General features: G+C 42.6%; 1 protein-coding gene across 3 annotated transcripts in view; it reads right to left on the bottom strand.

Moving 5' to 3' along the window:
* AK9 (adenylate kinase 9) overlaps nucleotides 1-18,684 on the bottom strand; it is a 176,700-nt gene that overhangs the window by 130,408 nt on the left and 27,608 nt on the right. For all 3 annotated transcript variants that reach the window (XM_066373487.1, XM_066373484.1, XM_066373485.1), the window contains exons 10-12: nucleotides 17,644-17,742; nucleotides 12,011-12,150; nucleotides 11,749-11,929 (exon numbers count right to left, since the gene is read on the bottom strand). In XM_066373487.1, the coding sequence (XP_066229584.1) occupies nucleotides 11,749-11,929; nucleotides 12,011-12,150; nucleotides 17,644-17,742 (420 nt within the window). The remainder of the gene's footprint in view (nucleotides 1-11,748; nucleotides 11,930-12,010; nucleotides 12,151-17,643; nucleotides 17,743-18,684) is intronic.

The following is an 18,684-nucleotide window of genomic DNA, read 5'->3' as shown; positions in this document are numbered from 1 at the left end:
AGTCAGAAGTCATCCTTATGGGGGCTCCTTTGTAGGTGATAGTCTTTTTTTCTCTAGCAGCTTTTAATATTTTCTCTTTATCATTTAGCTTTGGTAATTTAATTATGATGTGTCTTGGTGTTGGTTTCTTTGGGTTTCTCCTTAATGGAGTTCTCTGTGCTTCCTGAACATGTGAAATGTTTTCCTGCCTTAATTGGGGGAAGTTTTCCACTATAATATGTTTGAACAAGGTCTCTATCCCTTTTTCTTTCTCTTCTTCTTCAGGAACCCCTATGATGCGGATGTTATTTCTCTTCATGTTGTCACAGAGCTCTCTTAGAGTTTCCTCAGACTTTTTGAGTCTCTTTTCTTTTTTCTGCTCTGCTTCCATGCCTTTATTTATTGTTTCCTCTAACTCACTGATTCGATTCTCTGCTTCATCCATCCTGCTTTTAATTCCTTCTATTGTATTCTTTATTTCAGATATTGTATTTGTCATTTCTGTCTGATTCTTTTTTATTATTTCAATGTCCTTTTTTATATTTGTTATCTCTTTATTTAGGTTTTCGTAATGGCCATCTATGGTTGTTCTAATATCTTTGAGCATCCTAACAATCGTTATTTTAAACTCTGCATCTGGTAATTTGGTTATATCTGACTCACTTAGGTCCTTTTCTGGGGATTTCTCTTGGTTTATTTGTGTTGTATTTCTCTGCCTCTGCATTTTCTCTTCACAGGATTGGCTGTGATCACGTGCTCAGGTGCACAAGGGTTGGTGGCCTTGGCCTTTGCCCCGCCCCTGTGTGTGACGTTATGCTCGGTCCTGAGGGCACTGGCGAGCACCTTTGCTCAGCTGTGGGTCTCCGCCTGTTTCCGAGCTTTCGCCCTGCCTTTGCAGGATGATCCCACTCAAGGAACAGCTGCTAGCCTTGGCTCTACCACCGGGCAGGGCTGCGTGCCGAAGCTCAGCTCCGTAGCGGAACTCTGCCTCTTCTGGGCTTTTGGTTCCCCTCCCGTGGGAGGAGCCAGCTACCAAGTCAGACCGCAAGCCTGGGTTGCACAGGCGGGGCAGGGCTGTGCTCCTCTGCCCTTGCTCTGGGGCTGGTTTCTACCCTTTCTGGGGTTCCCGCCCTTCTCCCGGAGGCTGGATTACAGGCTGCCAGCAGCTGAGCTTGACCACTTTTGCACGCCACCTTCTCTCCAGCTGGGCAAGATTGAGCTCACACCTGAGCCCAGTGGTGGCCAGCCGGCTTCCGCTCCTGCCAGAACCGCGCTTTTGTCTCCCGCTGCCGCCCGCTCTCCAGTGCGCCCTCAGCCGCATACGTGGGGGCGTTGCAGCTCGGACCCTAAAACTCACTACTGTAGACCCGAAAGCTCCCTCCTTCTATGTGACTCTTCTCTGAATGCTGCGGGGGAGCTTGTTTGGCTGCTCTCCTGCTTCCCTTTGCTGGTATTGCTGTTTCCAGGGGAAATATTCACTTCAGCTTTGGGGAGTGATTCGTCTCAGGGATTAGGGTGGCTATCTCCCAAAATGTTTCTCCTTATGCCTCCTAGATTACACTCTCTTCCTGTTACTGTGGTTTTCTCCTCTCTCCCCCCTTCCCCAGGAGCCCCAGGTGATTGTTTTTGAGAGAGATGTTCTGCGCGGTCCCTTTAAGAAGGATCCTGGGTCTGAGAAATCGGACTCTCTCACAAACAGTATCCTGACTTGTTTCCAGTTAAATACTGTCCTTACGCCTCTTCTGGGGTCTGGGGCTGCAGGCTGGGGCTTTGTTCCTGGGGCTCAGGACCCTTTCCCCTCTGCTAAACTCACTTCCCACCACGCAAGTCTCTCCCTGCTGCCATTCGCTCCGAGGAGCTGGGCAACCCTCTCTGCGTTTTCGCTTTTCCTACCAGTCTCTGTGTGGCTTCTTCAGCGTTCCTTGGTTGAAGCGTCCTTTTAGTTTAGTCCAAAGTTGGTTTTTTCAGATGATAGTTCATAAAATTAGTTTGTAATCCACTTTGGTTCTGGGAGGTAGATGCTGGTACGTCCGCCTACTCCAGCGCCATCTTGTCTCTCCGGATGCCTTTTATTTCTTTGTCTTGTCTGATTGCTCTGGCTAGACCCTCTTGTACCACATTAAATAAGAGTGGAGAGAGTGGACAACCCTGTCTTGTTCCTGATTTAAGGGGGAAAGCCTTCAGTTTTGTGCCATTTAATATGATGTTAGCTGATGGTTTATCATATATGGCCTTTATCATGTTGAGATATTTTCCTTCTATACCCATTTTGTTGAGAGTCTTAAACATAAAATTGTGTTGTATTTTCTCAAAAGCCTTTTCTGCATCTATTGATAAGATCATGTGGTTTTTGTTCTTTGTTTTGTTGATATTGTGTATTACGTTAACCGTTTTACATATGTTGAACCATCCTTGAGATTCTGGGATGAATCCCACTTGATCATGATGTATTATTTTTTTAATATGTTGTTGTATTCAATTTGCTAGTATTTTGTTTAGTATTTTAGCATCTGTATTCATTAGAGACATTGGTTTGTAGTTTTCTTTTTTTGTGCCATCCTTGCCTGGTTTCGGTATGAGGGTTATGTTGGCCTCAAAAAATCTGTTTGGGCCATGGCCGGTTGGCTCAGCAGTAGAGCGTCGGCCTGGTGTGCGGGGGACCCGGGTTCGATTCCCGGCCAGGGCACATAGGAGAAGCGCCCATTTGCTTCTCCACCCCCACCCCCTCCTTCCTCTCTGTCTCTCTCTTCCCCTCCCGCAGCCAAGGCTCCATTGGAGCAAAGATGGCCCGGGCACTGGGGATGGCTCCTTGGCCTCTGCCCCAGGCGTGAGAGTGGCTCTGGTTGCGGCAGAGCGATGCCCCGAAGGGGCAGAGCATCGCCCCCTGGTGGGCAGAGCGTCGCCCATGGTGGGCATACCGGGTGGATCCCGGTTGGGCGCATGCGGGAGTCTGTCTGACTGTCTCTCCCCATTTCCAGCTTCAGAAAAATACAAAAAAAGAAAAAAAAAATCTGTTTGGAAGTATTGCTTCTTCTTCAATTTTTTGGAAGACTTTCAGTAGAATAGGAACCAAGTCTTCTTTGAATGTTTGATAAAATTCACTGGTATAGCCGTCTGGGCCTGAACTTCTATTTTTGGGGAGGTTTTTAATGGTTTTTTCTATTTCTTCTCTACTAATAGGTCTGTTTAGGCTTTCTGTTTCTTCTTGACTCAGAAAGTCAAGGAAGGTTGTATTGTTCTAGGAATTTATCCATTTCTTCTAGGTTGTTGAATTTAGTGGCATAAAGTTTTTCATAGTATTCTACAATAATTCTTTGTATATCTACGGTGTCCGTGGTGATTTCTCCTCTTTCATTTTGGATTTTGTTTATATGAGTTCTTTCTCCTTTTTCCTTGGTAAGTCTTGCCAAGGGTTTGTCAATTTTGTTGATCTTTTCAAAGAACCAGCTCCTTGTTCTATTAATTTTTTTTCTATAGTTTTTCTGTTCTCTATTTCATTTATTTCTGCTCTGATTTTTATTATCTCCTTTCTTCGGCTGGTTTGGGTTGTCTTTGTTCTTCTTTTTCTAGTTTCTTAAGGTGTGAAGTTAAGTGGTTCACTTGGGCTCTCTCTTGTTTGTTCATATAGGCCTGAAGTGATATGAACTTCCCTCTTATCACTGCTTTTGCTGCATCCCATAGGTTCTGCTATGTTGTATTGTCATTTTCATTTGTCTGTATATATCTTTTGATCTCTGCACTTATTTCTTCTTTGACCCATTCATTGTTTAAAAGTATGTTTAGTTTCCACATATTTGTGAGATTTTTTTCCTCTTTTTTGCAGTTGAATTCTAGTTTCAAAGCTTTATGATCAGAAATTATGCTTGGTACTACTTTGATTTTTCTGAATTTGCTGATGTTGTTTTTGATGCCCAGCATATGGTCAATTCTTGAGAATGACCCATGTACACTGGAGAAAAATGTATACTCAGTCACTTTGGGATGAAATGTCCTGTAGATGTCTATCATATCCAAGTGCTCTAGTGTTTTGTTTAAGGCCACTATATCTTTGTTGATTCTCTGTTTGGATGACCGATCTAGAGCCATCAGCAGTGTATTGAGGTCTCCAAGTATGATTGTATTTTTGTCAGTTTTTGTTTTAAGATCAATAAGTAGCTGTCTTATATATTTTGGTGCTCCTTGGTTTGGTGCATATATATTAAGAATTGTTATGTCTTCTTGATTCAGTGTCCCCTTAGCCATTATAAAATGACCATTTTTGTCTCTGAGTACTTTTGCTGTCTTGTAGTCAGCATTATCAGATATGAGTATTGCTACGCCTGCTTTTTTTTGGATGTTATTTGCTTGGAGTATTGTTTTCCAGCCATTCACTTTGAATTTGTTTTTATCCTTGTTACTTAGATAAGTTTCTTGTAGGCAGCATACAGTTGGATTTTCTTTTTTAATCCATTCTGCTACTCTGTGCCTTTTTATTGGTGAGTTTAATCCGTTTACATTTAGTGTAATTATTGACACTTGTGAGTTCCCTATTGCCATTTTATAGATTGCTTTCTGTTAGTTTTGTGTCTTGTTTGATCCTTCTCTTTCATCTTTCTATCTTTTGTTTTTATTTGGTTGTATTCTATACATCTTTCCTCTGTTGCTATCTTTTTTAAATCATGTGCTTCTGTGGTGGTTTTTTCAATGGTGGTTACCTTTAAGTAATGAAAAGGGTTCCTACCCTGTTCATTGTAGTGCACGATTTTGAGAATACTTTTGGACTCCATCGTCCTTTGCTACTGTTAATCTCCATCCTCTCCCCCCCCCCCTTTTTTTGTTGTTGTCACAGTTTAAATTTGGTTTTATTGTGTTCTTCTTGGAGCTTTTACTTGTGGCTCTGTTTTATTTTTGTTGTTGTTCTTTGTATCTGATTGGAGAACCCCCTTTAGTAATTCCTGGAGTGGGGGGTTTCTGATGATAAATTCCCTCATCTTTTCTGTATCTGTGAATGTTTTTATTTCTCCTTCATATTTGAAGGATAGCTTTGATAGGTATAGTATTCGTGGCTGAAAGTTCCTCTCTTTCAGGACTTTAATTATTGGGGTCCATTCTCTTCTAGCTTGTAGAGTTTCTGTTGAGAAATCAGATGATAATCTAATAGGCTTTCCTTTATATGTTGTATTCTTCTTTTCCCTGACTGCCTTGAGAATTTTTTCTTTGCCGTTGGTTTGTGTCTATTTCATTATGATGTGCATTGGAGTAGGTTTGTTGGGGTTAAGAAAACTCGGAGTTCTGTTTGCTTCTTGAATTTGAGGCTTTAGTTCTTTCCACAGGCTTGGGAAGTTCTCATCTATTATTTGTTTGAGTATGTTCTCCTTTCCATTTTCTCTCTCTTCTCCCTCTGATATACCTATTATTCTTATGTATTCTTTTTGATGGAGTCAGATAATTCCTGTAGGGCTATCTCATTTTTAAAATTTTTGAGTCTCTTTCTTCTTCTCTCTGTTGTGCCTCAAGTTGCTTGTCTTCTATTTCACTAATCCTACCTTCTATCTGGCCTGTTCTATTAGCTAAGCTTGTTACCTTGTTTTTCAGCTCGTGAATTGAGTTTTTCATCTCTGTTTGATTTGTTTTTATAGTTTCAATTTCCTTGGAAATATATTCTTTGTGTTCACTGAGTTGTTTTCTGAGCTCCCTAAATTGCCTTTCTGTGTTTTCTTGTATATCTCTGAGTATTTTTAGGATTTCTATTTTAAATTCTCTGTTAACTCCAAGATTTCCAATATATTAAATTTTTTCTCCATAGATTTTTCCTCATCTATCTGTGTTACCTCTCTTTCTTTTGTATCCATGATATTTGATTTTCTCTTCCTTAATGGCATCTGAGGGTGGTTTTGTTGATAGTGTTAATGATATTTAAAAAGAATAAAAAGTTAAAGAAATAAAAATAAAAAATCGAAAAGTTTTTTTTAAAAAAAAAATAATAATTAAAGAAAAATAAAATAAAATAAAAAATTTAAAAAAGGAAATTATTTTCCCCCCTCCTTTTTTCCTCTCCTCTCCTCTCCCCTCTTTTTTTCTGAGAAAATCTTGTGGTGAACTGTGAATTATATTGTATTAAATAGAACAAACAATGCCTGAAATGGAGGGCCTTAATTGGGGAGAAGTAATAAAGGGGCAAAAAAAAAAAAAAAAAAAAAAAAAAAAGAAAAAAAAAGTGTGGTATGGACCCACAAAAAGCAAATAAGGAAAAAATTTGGGTCAAGAATACAATGATTTGCTTTTAGGTGTTGGTTGACTAAGAGTTATGATGAGAGGAATAAGAGGGAAACAGGAAAATGGGGGGACAAATTAAAAAATTACTATTGTATTTAGTGGAAACAAGAACTAGATAAAATGGAGAGACAGGGATGGGAGCACTGCTAGTGAGTTAAAAAGGTGAAGTAAAAACCTCCCAAAATGCTACAAACATAAGTTTGAGTACCAGATAAGATAATTTGTTCGTTATTGAGGTTTGAATGAGAGGAGACATAAAGGAGAAAGGAAGAAACTAATATAGAGGGAGAAAAAAAGAGAGAACCACTAAAAGAAGAAAAAAGAAAAAAGAGGAGAGAGAGAGAGAGAGAGAGAGAGAGAATTAAGGGTTTTGGAGTGCAACCCTCATAGAGAGAAAGGAAGAGGAAAGAAAAGATAATGGGAGATGTAACACTTATGGGTAGTGTAGTTCAAGGAGAGGAGAGAGTAAGACCAGCAGAGAGTTAAACGACCAAATTGGAGGAGGAAAAAAAAATCAAGAATGAAGATAAGAGAAACAAACGAACAAATATAATAAAATGGGATAGGTTATAAAGTCTGCGGATTATTCTTGATTTTGAGAGGTTATCTTCTTGCTTTTTCTTTTCTCTCCCTCTTCCTGGTAGTTGACTCTGTACCCGAGATTCTGTCCCTTTGGCATGCTCAGGTAGAGGTTTGCAATTGATAAGTCTCCATGGTGATGTCATGTATTGTGCTTCAGTCTCGTTGGCAGTCAAGGCTCATTAGCATTTATAGGTTCCGACAGTGAGAGAGTCCGTGTTCCTGGAGCCTCTCTCCTAGTCTTTCCTTCCTCAATTAGTAGCCTGATAATCCAGCTATGGGGTTGCTGCTGCCTCTGCCTGGATAGTAAGAGGCTCAAAGAGCTGGCAACTCCCCACTCTATTCCCACTCAGCACAAGACTCTGGGTAAGGCTCAGTCAGTCAGAGCTGCTAGCATAATCAGGCGGGGCTTCCACCCACTCAAAGACCTCTGGCTCTGCTACTCTGTCCAGTAACACAGGCGGGCACCCACTCCGGGAGCGCTTGGAGGAAACTCTCGCTCACTATCTGTGCGCAGACCAGGATATCAGGCTGGCAGTCTCACACTCTGAGTGAAACCCCCGTCCACACGGACAAGTTCCAGCATTGGAATTGGCTCTCGTTCCCTCCCTGTGCGCAGCTTTTTCAGGGCTCTGGGGTGGCCTGGAGATCCCACACAAAGGCCCCTGACTCTGCCCCTCTGTGGGATAACACAAGCACCCACTGCCGAGGCACTCGGAGGAATCTCTTGCTCACTATCTGCGTGCACAGACCAGGATATCAGGCCGGCAGTCTCACCCTCTGAGTGAAACCCCCGCCCGCACGGAAAAGTTCCAGCGTTGGAATTGGCTCTCGCTCCCTCCCTGTGCATGGCTTTTTCAGGGCGTTGGGGCAGCCCGAGATTCCGCTTTCAGCCTACACAAAGGCCCCTGACTCTGCCCCTCTGTGGGATAACACGGGCACCCACTGCTGAGGCGCTCGGAGGAATCTCTTGCCCACTCTCCGTGCGTGCCAACCAGGAGATCAGGCCAGCTGCTTCACCCTCTGAGTGAAACCCCCGCCCGCACAGAAAAGTTCCAGCGTTGGAATTGGCTCTCACTCCCTCCTTGTGCGCGGCTTTTTCAGGGTGCTGGGGCGGCCCAGAGATTTTGCTTTCGGCCCACACAAAGGCCCCTGACTCTGCCTCTCTGTGGGGTAACACGAGTTCCCACTGCTGAGGCACTCGAAGGAATCTCTCGCCCACTATTTGCGCGCGCCGACCAGGAGATCGGGGAAAATGTCTGCCCCACTTGTCTTTCTTTGTCTGGGTTTGGTGCGAGTGTTGCTTGTATTGACTGGGTTGCCATAGGCACAGTTTTTCCTCAGCTTGGATCTCCATGCCACAGCCTGGTTCAGCCGTTTGTGCCGCAGCCTGGATCTATTCACCCCCTTTCCCTGCCTTAGTTTCTATATTCTCAGTTCCCAGTGAAAGCAGCCCTGTTTAGGTTAGTGAGGAAGATGGAGCATTTCTTACTCCCTATTTCCTTCGGGGTTTGATTATATATTTAGCCAATTTTTCACTCGACCATACCTTCGGGTGTATTGCGAAACATCTGGAGGTTCCAAGGATAGGTTTTTCTGTTTCTGGTTGAAGATCTTGTTGAGTTTTGGGGGAGATTTATCGGTATTGCTTCCTACCATGCCATTACTCTGACTGGATAAAGTACTCTTGGTTATAGGTTCTTGTTCTGCATTACTTTGAATATTTCTTGCCTTTCCCTTCTGGCCTCAAGTGTTTCTGTCGAGAAGTCAGAAGTCATCCTTATGGGGGCTCCTTTGTAGGTGATAGTCTTTTTTTCTCTAGCAGCTTTTAATATTTTCTCTTTATCACTTAGCTTTGGTATTTTAATTATGATGTGACTTGGTGTTGATTTCTTTGGGTTTCTCCTTAATGGAGTTCTCTGTGCTTCCTGAACATGTGAGATGTTTTCCTGCCTTAATTGAGGAAAGTTTTCAGCTATGATATGCTTGAACAAAGTCTCTATCCCTTGTTCTTTCTCTTCTTCTTCAGGAACCCCTATGATGCAGATGTTATTTTTCTTCATGTTGTCACAGAGCTCTCTTAGAGTTTCCTCAGACTTTTTTGCATTTGTCCTTTATTATTCTCCATATTTTTTTTAGATTTTATTTATTCATTTTTTAGAGAGAGGATACACACACAGAAAGAAGGGGGGAGCAGAAAGCATCAACTCCCATATGTGCCTTGATGAGGCAAGCCTGGGTTTTGAACCAGCGACCTCAGCATTCCAGGTTGATGCTTTTATGCACTGTGCCACCACAGGTCAGGCATCCTCAGACTTTTTGAGTCTCTTTTCTTTTTGCTGCTCTGCTTCCATGCCTTTGTTTATTTTGTCCTCTAACTCACTTATTCGGTCCTCAGCTTCATCAATCCTGTTTTTAATTCCTTCCATTGTGGTCTTCATTTCTGATGTTGTATTTGTTGTTTCTGACTGATTCTTTTTTAATATTTCAATGTCCTTTTTTATACTTGCTATCTCTTTATTTAGCTGTTTGTTATGTCCATCTATTGTTATTCTAAGATCTTTGAGCATCCTAACAGTCATTATTTTAAACTCTGCATCTGGTAATTTGGTTATATTTGACTCATTTTAGTCCTTTACTGGGGATTTCTCTTGATTGATTTGGGTTGCATTTTTCTGCCTTTTCATTTTGTCTGTGTATAAAAAGGGTGTGGCCACTTGAGTCCACTGGGTGTGGCTTCTGTGTTCCCTAGGTGTGGTCTGTCTGAAGGCCCACCAACCCCTCTGCCGCTGCCTTGGGCCTTCGGGTATGGGCATTGCCAGGGCTGACCTACTGAGGCAATCACTGTGGTTTCCACCTCTCCTCCATGGGAAGGGTGGCCTTGGCCTTTACCCTGCCCCCAAAGGTGGGGCTGTGCACCACACCGGTGCCACAAGCCTCACCACTGGAAGCGGGGCTGCGCAACTATGCTCAGCTGCAGGTCTCTACCTGTTCCTCGACTTCTGCCTTGCCCCGGAGAGTGGAGCTGTGCTCCTGTGCTGGCCACAAGCCTCAGACCCACGGGCCAGGCAGGGCTGCATGCCTGTGCTCAGCCATGGTTCTCTGAAGTTCCCTGGCTTTTGCCTTACCCCTGTGTGCAGGATTGCAGGCAGGACTGCTCTTGCTCACCCTACCCTCAGCAGGGTTGGACCGCTTTCATGCGTCCCTTCTGCCCTCGCCGGCGGGACCATGCTTCTGCATCCCACTGCCACCAGCTCTCTGGCAAGCCCTCAGCAGTGTGGGTGGGGGCGCTGCTGCTCAGACCTCAGCACTCAATACTGTATTACTGAAGACTCCCTCTTAAGCAACTCTGCTCTGAGTGCCATGAGAGAGCTTTTTTGGCTGGTGTCCTTCTTCCCTTTGCTGGTATTGCTTTTTCCAGGGGGAAATATTCCCTTTTGATTTGGGGGGATGACTCAGCCCAGGGGTTGGGGTGGCTGTCCCTCAAAGTATTTCTCTCCCTATGCCTCCTAGATTACACTCTTTTCCTGCTACTCCAGTCCTCTCAACTTTCCCTGTCTCACAGAGTCCTGGGTTAGTGGTTGTGAAAGAGGTTTCCTGCAGGGTTCCTTGAATCCTGGGTCTTAGAAATCTGTCTCTTTCTCACAAACAGTATCCTGAATTGTTTCACAGCTAAACACTATCCATACGCTTCTTCTAGGCTCTGGGGATGCAGGCTGGGGCTTTGTTCCCAGGGCCCAGGATCCTCCCCTCTCCGCTAAGCTCACTTCCCTCCACATGAGTCCTGCTGGGCTGCCGTTCACTCCCGGGAGCTGTGCAGCCCTCTTTGTGTTTCTGCTTTTCCTACCAGTCTTAGTGTGGCTTCTTCAGTGTTCCTTGGTTGAAGAGTCCTCTTAGTTTAGTCCAAAGTTGGTTTTTTCAGATGATTGTTCTTAAAATTAAGTTGTAATCCACTTTGGTTCTGGGAGGTGGAAGTTGGTACATCTGCCTACTCTGTCGCCATCTTTCAGCCCCCCCACCCCTGTGTTTAAAAGAACTCAACAGGACCTAGAGTAAGTTCAGACTCCTTCTCAGGGCCTGCATTGCTCTGACTACATCTTCAACCTCCTTCATCTTGATCCATTCCTCTTTTTACACCCTATGCTCTCCAGGGGTCCCCACACTTTTTACACAGGGGGCCAGTTCACTGTCCCTCAGACCATTGGAGGGCCACCATATACAGTGCTCCTCTCACTGACCACCAATGAAAGAGGTGCCCCTTCCAGAAGTGCGGCAGGGGCCCAGATAAATGGCCTCAGGGGACCACATGCGGCCCGTGGGCCGTAGTTTGGGGATGCCTGCTCTAGCCATTCTGACTTTCATATAATCCCTCATCACATACTTTGGCTCTGTCTTCAAATTATATCTCAAATCTTCTCGCTTCTTACCACCTTTTACTGCTATCTCTCTTGTCCAAGCTAAAAATAATTTCACTTACCAAGTGTGGGGAACAAGATCACTGAGGAGAGAGGTCAAAGAATTGACAGGCCATGGAGTTGGGAGAGTCATCTTTGTAGCTACTGAAATCACCAAGAATTATGACAGGAGTGAATGTGTTGTGGAGAACTCGTCTCCATATACTTTCTCCACAGTGAGCCAGGAGGGTGTAACCCAGAAAACAGTAGACAAGCAGAACTAAGGGAGGGAATGGGTAGTATCATCTGCATGACAAAACAGTAAAATCTGGGGGCTTCTGGGAAGCAGGGAGGGGCTATGGTCTGGAAACTACAATAAACAGCAAGGGGATGTCTTCTCCACTTCAAGCCCAGAAGAACAATTACCCAATGGACAATGTAAAATTAAGAAAACTGAGTACAAAACCTACAAATTCTAAAATTCTAATGATTATAATCAAGTATAAATATTTAGAAAGCTAGCTAAAGAAATGTCAGTTACCTCTCCATTATAATGTTGTGCAAGCAAATTGCTAAGTGTTGTTTTCCCTGAAGACTGAGGTCCAAATATGAACACTTTAAATGGTGGTGCTGGCATAGGTGGAAGAAGATAGGACCGTGGGTTCAATAAAAATGTTTTAAATGTTTCTTCTGATGACAGACAGTACATTTTACCTAGAAAACTTAAAATATGCCATAATCATAAACAACTGAAAAGAGATATCGGGAAGACTTGAAATTAAGTTCTGAAAAATTTTACTTACCTTACAGAAAATTCTGGCAATCCTTGATAAATGTTACCTTCCTTTAAAGACACAGGACAGGCTTGTCCCCATCTGCTCCTTTGCCATCTATATCTTGGTGCAATAAGTTTATAAGATGCAAGAGTATGAAACAGCTCATCCTATTAAAAACATACACTGCATTTAATACATGGGCATAAGTATTGCTGAAATAATAGTATTATTTCATTTCTTGTTTGATAGTGCTTTAACTATTTAAAAAATAATTTAGAAAGCTAATTTTGTCTTTTTTTTTATTAATTGCAACCATTCTGCACTTGTCTAAAATTTAATAGTTATATAGTTCCCATTTATTATAAGGCCTTGTTTAAATTTTACTGAGCATTTTCTATTATCAGGTAGAATGAACATAAGGTAGATAGAATGTTTTCTATTATCTGTTTCAGAAAACAGGTACTAAAAAATTCTTATTGAAAAGGTTTGAAAATATACCAAATTCTTAGTAAATTTACCTGTTTTTAAATAATAAGATGTTATATATAGATTATTTTTGCATTTGCTTAGCTCTTTCCTTCTTCTTAGAATGTAAAGTTGCCCTTAGCAGTTCTTTCTGTTGGTGGTCTGCAGAGAAATTAACAACCACTTCTCTACAGATTGCAGATTGTGGAAAGGTTCACTGTCCTTGTGCTCCATTAACAGGGGACAAGAGTGCAGAGAGATGGCATGGTGGGAAACTGCCAGGGTGACAGGGCCCATGCTGGCTCCCTCCCACCTTCAGATACAGATCTCACAGTAGCGCTGGCTCCAGAGTCGACCGTGGAGGACAGATGTGAATGGGAGCTCCGGTCTTGCCTGGACCACTGCAGCATCACAGAGCAAAGAGGCATGCATAGTGCACAGATGCTGCATCAATGTCCCCAGCTGAAGCCTGGGAGATGTAGCTCAGTATAAAGTCAATGCTCAGGGGAACTGCATGACTGAGAACCTTGTTGGTGGGGCTGTCCCCTTCTCCACAGAGTCCACAGACAGTGAGCGAGGGACTGACACGTACCCAGTCAAGTCAGGAGGCAGCCCTTCTTTCTTTATCATCTTTATTTCCCATCCCAACTTGAGAAAAATGTTTTATTGTAATAGCAGACCATATTTCTCTCTCAACTTCCAGTCCCTGAAGCCACATGCCTACAGGTTGCTGAGGGACGAGGAGAAGATGAGCTTTCAAAAGAGTTGGATGTCGCAGTCTTAAAACATGATTAGAACTGCCTCTGGTTAAGCAAGGCAGATAACACAAGCATTTGTGTTTGCTGCTTTCCTAGAACTTCATGAAAATTACACTAGAGGAATTAAAAGAGGAATAAAGTCACAAGGACATGGCTGGGACAAGACAGCAGAGGAACTGACAGCTGACCCTTGATGGCTACACATTTTTGTAGCTAGAAAGCAGGTGGCTGAGTGGTAGCTGACTTGGCCCAGAGGAAGGTAAAGGCTCAGTGTGGTGGCAGAGATGGGTGTGGGGTGGGCTGGGGACAGCAAGGATTGAGTGGACTTGTGAGGGGCTCAGGACCTGTTGACACTAGGCGGGGTGTGCAGAGCCTCTGAAGGCGAGGAATGGAGAGCAGAAGACAGGAGAGTTGGCTGGAAACCTTTAAAAGGAGGTGCCAGTGGCCAAAGCCACTCTCCATTTCATTTGGTCAGCCAACAGCCTTTTCCCTCAGCCCCTACCACCTTTCCTCCGGTCAGAAGACTAGAGGCTTACTGTACTGTCTGGAGAGACTAAACCAGAGGGTCTTGTAAGAGGGACCCCAGACATAGCCACGGGGAGCAGGAGGCACAAGGAAATCGGCAGTTACAGCCACTACACTCAATCCCTTCTCTGGCTCCTTCTGTGACGCAGCAGCTCCCTCCGTAACGCCTGGCACAGCAGAGCCTCTTCAGCTCCGCCGCCAGCTCTGTTGTGAATGCGTGAACTTCCTGCACAGCATCAGCTAATTTACTGGGCCCGGTAAAAAATAAAAATGTGAAGTTCTTGTTCTAAAGTTATTAAGAATTTCAAGACTGTGACATCAGAGCATTAAACTAATTGTGGGGCCCTTCTAAGCATGAGGTTCTGTGTGACTGCACAGGTCTCTAGCCCATGAAGCCACCCTTGCCTCTTCAACACAGGTGTTAGATATTTTGAATTTTGCCATTGGTTTCAGGCACTTCACAAACATCATTTCATATAATCCTTCTAATAACACTATGTGGTATGGGATATTATCCCTTTTTAAAACAATGAGCAAAGGGTAAAGTTAAGCAAAGTCACAAATCTGGTAGGCTGTAGATTTGGAAGTCAAATCAAGATCTGTCTGTTTTGTAAACCAATGCTGTCACTGTCTACTGTGCTGATGTCAGCCTGACATGTCCTTCTTCTCACCACAAACTCTCACACCCATCTATACCCACCCACACCCCTGTCTCCTCTCCAACAGTTCATCAACTGGTAGCGCTCTCACACTCTCCTACAGGGGTTTGAATTCACATGAAGGTCTGTGTGCCTCTCACCCCTTTTTACTGTGGTTCTCATCCCTGGCTGCATAGTAGAATTGGCAAAGTTTTTATTTGAAAAAATTTTTTAACTGTGCTATTTGAGCCTGACCAGGTGGTGGTGCAGTGGACAGAGCATTGGACTGGGATGTGGAGGACCCAGGTTTGAGATCCCAAGGTTGTCAGCTTGAGCACGGGCTCATCTGGTTTGAGCAAAGCTCATCAGCTCGGACCCAAGGTTGCTGGCTCGAGTAAGGGGTTACTCAATCTGCTGTAGCCCCACGGTCAAGGCACATATGAGAAAGCAATCAATGAACAACTAAGGTGTTGCAATGAAAAACTAATGATTGATGCTTGTTGGGCAGATAAAATATATTATGCTCACTTTGTTAAAGATAGCGCTGCCCACGTGGAGGCAGTCGCCCAGGTGATATTAATGTGTGTTAGGGGTGGGTTGTGGGCAGGCAGGATCCTTGTAGCCTGGGGCTTGGTTTTAGGATTAAGCCTTTCCCACCCTTTTTGATGTGGGGTGGTGCAATCCCATCATGCCTCAGAGAAGTGACTTTGTATTAGAGACTTCCCCTATTTTATATATTGGACTAAAGGTTATGAATCTACACTATAAAGTGAGGGCAGAATGGGAGCTTGCTCTCTTGGTTCCTGAGATTAGCATTAGACAGGAGAGAGCAGAGAGAAGAGCAGAGAAAGGCCACATGGAGGAGGCCAGGAGAAGCAGCCAAGATGGTGGAGTGCTGAGTGAGAAGCCCAGTTTGTGTAGAGTTTGTGCAGAGAGAAGGAAGGAGATGGGGAACAGAGGTGAATAAAGTCTGGTGAGCTAGAAACCTTTGATTCTAGAAAACTCGAATAAGTCAGTAGCTTTGTGAGCACTGAATGTGAGTGAGTTTTGGAGCCCAGTGTGTGTTTTTACTTGCCCGCCGGGTGCAAGCTAGGATTAAAGATGATGGCCCATCAGTTTTTGGCTCCATTGTTTCTTTACCAACTGTCCAAATCCAATGGGAACCTGCAAGGGCCAGGCAGCTGTGATGGTGGCCCTGGCTACTGGCTTTACAATGCTTTTCATCTCTCTCTGTTCCTGTCTGTCTGTCCCTATCTATCCCTCTCTCTGACTCTCTCTCTGTCTCTGTAAAAAAGAAAAAAAATTACTATTTTAACTACATCAAGTGTACAATGCATTGGCATTAAGTACATTCAAAATGTGGTGCTACAATCATCACTATCCATTTCCAGAACTTTTTCATTAACCCAAACAGAAACTGCACCTATTAAACAGCAATTTCCCTTCCCCTTCTTCTCTCAGCCCGTGGTAATCTCTGTTCTACTCTCTACCCTATGAACTTGCCTATTCTAGATATCTCACTTAAGTGTGATTATACAGTATCTGTCTTTTGTTTCTGGCTTGTTTCATTTAGCAGAATGTTTTCAAGGTTCATCCATGATTTAGCATGTACCAGAATTTAATTTCCTTTGAAGGCCAAATAATATGCCACTGTATGTACATATCACGCTTTGTTTATCCATTTTTCCACGATGAACACTTGGGTTGTTTCCACCTCATGGGTATTTGCTGTGAATATTGGTGCACAAATATCTGTTTGAGTCCTTGCTGTCAATTCCTTTGGGTATATATATACCTAGGAGTGAAATTTCTGGATCTAATGATAAGTCTGTGGTTAACATTTTAAGAAAATACCAAATTGTTTTACAAAGTGGCTGCACTGTCCTCAAAAATACATACCTATTTCTTTTTAAACTTATTGGTGGTAATCTTGTAGTTTTGATTTGCATTTCCCTAATTACTAGTGATGTTGAGATTCTTTTCATGTTTATTAGCCATTTATAAATCTTTGGAGATTTAAGTCCCTTACATTCAACTTTTTTATATTGATTTTCTTAAACTCCTCTGCCTTTAAATGAAGGGCATCTATCTATAGTTATTCAAAGCACACAGGAACTTCAAGATTTATCAACTGTGACAAGCCAGGGTGCTTCAGTGCCCCAAACTTTAAAGTAGGGGTTCTTAAACTTAGGTAGGGAGAGAAATCTTCTCTGGAGCTTGTAAAAATACATTTCCAGGTCCCACCTCCAGACATTCTGGTTCAGTCAGCCTGTTAGTCTTGGGTGTGGGACTAAAAAATCTGTATTTATAGTACGCTTCCCAGGTGATCCTTTAGGAGGTGGTCTGGTCTGCCAGGGGGAAATACTGTTTGAGGGATAGAAATAATGACTCCATTGTACACAGTCACAACTTCTGCCCTTTTGTGAAAAAGAGGGCAGGCATCCTTAGTCATATACCTTATGAACTGTAACCTTTGGCAATAATTTATAAGGACAAACTTTCTAGCTGGGAAATTCCCCCAGGTTTTACGAGTACTTTAAATTTTTCTTTCATTGATGACCTAAAAGAGGAGGTTCAGGACACAAACTCATGCATATTAAGTCCACTTTTCTTTCTCTTCAGCATCAGCTTCCGTTACTGAAGCCAAGCACATGTTCCAGCTATGTTCATCCATTAAGGTCTAGTGATTACACATTAAAGGATAACAATAATTTCCTCAATGATTTCTTTCTTTGAATTGTAATATCTATTTATAATTCTTGTGTTTGTTTTTAAATTTCTGTTCATATAGGTAAAACTAAACTTTCCAGAATAGATCAAATCTCTGTTTAAAGTCCTGTGTTCCCTTTAGCACTTAGCATTTATTATTTGATCACCATCACATCCATAATACATCAGTGCCAGGAACACAGCAGTTATTCCCAAACACTGGCTAAACAATTGAAGGAATGAACGAGTGCTTATAGAGTTCAGGGTTTTTATGTCTTTGTTTTCTTTGATGCTGCAAAATTTTTAAGTGAACTTGTTTTCTTCTTTCTCATTATTACTATAGTCGGTTGTTCTGCTTTATTCTTTTTCTTTGTTTTAATCCTTTTGTTTTGCTGTGCTTGGAATCTATAAGAATATTGTGCTAATATTACCACTTCTTTCCAGAAATCAAATCCATTTTTATTAAAGGCATCCTGAAACTCCTTTTAAACCTTGAAAAGATTATAAATTAAGGTAATAACATATAGTAAAATGGTTCACTTTCAAACAGTTATAAATAACTTACATTGTCCATTGTATCAATCATTTCTTCCTCTGCACTCTGAAGTTTAGTTAAAACAGCTGCTCTTTTTAGGTTCAGAAATTTAAGTCGATCCATGACCGTCTAAATTTAAAGAACAAATCTTTAAATGTATTGGCATTTGAACATCTCAGTTATCCTGAAAAAGTGATGAGCTCATAAGTAGAATACTTCCTTGCTTCTTCCCAGCTTCTGGTTGTTTGCTGGCAGTCTTTGATGTTCCTTGGCTTATAAATGCATCATTTCCATCCCTGCCTTTGTTGTCACATGCTGTCTATCCTCTTCCTGTGTATCTGAGTCACTTCTCTTATAAGGACACCAGTCACATTGCAATAGGGCCCATGGTAATTCACTATGAACTCATCTTAACTTGATTACATCTGAAAAGATCCCACTTTCAAGTAAAGTCACATTTACAGGTATTGGAGGTTAAGACCTCAGCATATCTTTTGTAGGGGACACAATTTAACTCGTAACAGTCTACCCTCTGGTTCTCAAATATTCACGTCCTTAGAGGTCTAGCCCTATAGGACCTCTTCAGGGAGAGGGAAGACAGCCATGTGAAGACAGAAGGCAGATACTTGGGTTATGCTAACCCAAGCCAAAGGGCTATCAGAAGCCAGAAGAGGCAAGGATGGATCTTCCCCTAGAGTCTTTAGAGGGAGCATGATCCTGTCAACATGTTGATTTTGGACATCTAGCCTTCAGAACTATGAGAATACATTTTTGTCATTTTAAACCACCTAGTTTATGGTACTTTGCTATGGCAGCCTTAAGAAACTAATACAGACACTCTGTGGAAGACCTTGAGACAAAAGTCTGAGGCTGAGAGATGGTGAGATGGACAAAATCCTGATGGCACATGGTAATCTGTGGTAGATTGTATTATTTGTTTACAATTTACCATTCCTTCCCTTCCCTTGCTAATTTCCTAGTTCATGTTACATAAAGTATACCCCATCCCACTGGTGTTGAGCTTCTCATGTAACTTATTTTTGCCAGTGGAATGTGGGCAGAATTTCCAGG

Source organism: Saccopteryx leptura, chromosome 3, assembly GCF_036850995.1.
Source record: "Saccopteryx leptura isolate mSacLep1 chromosome 3, mSacLep1_pri_phased_curated, whole genome shotgun sequence".
Classification (NCBI taxonomy): Eukaryota; Metazoa; Chordata; class Mammalia; order Chiroptera; family Emballonuridae; genus Saccopteryx; species Saccopteryx leptura.
This window is presented reverse-complemented; position numbering and strand designations above follow the sequence as displayed.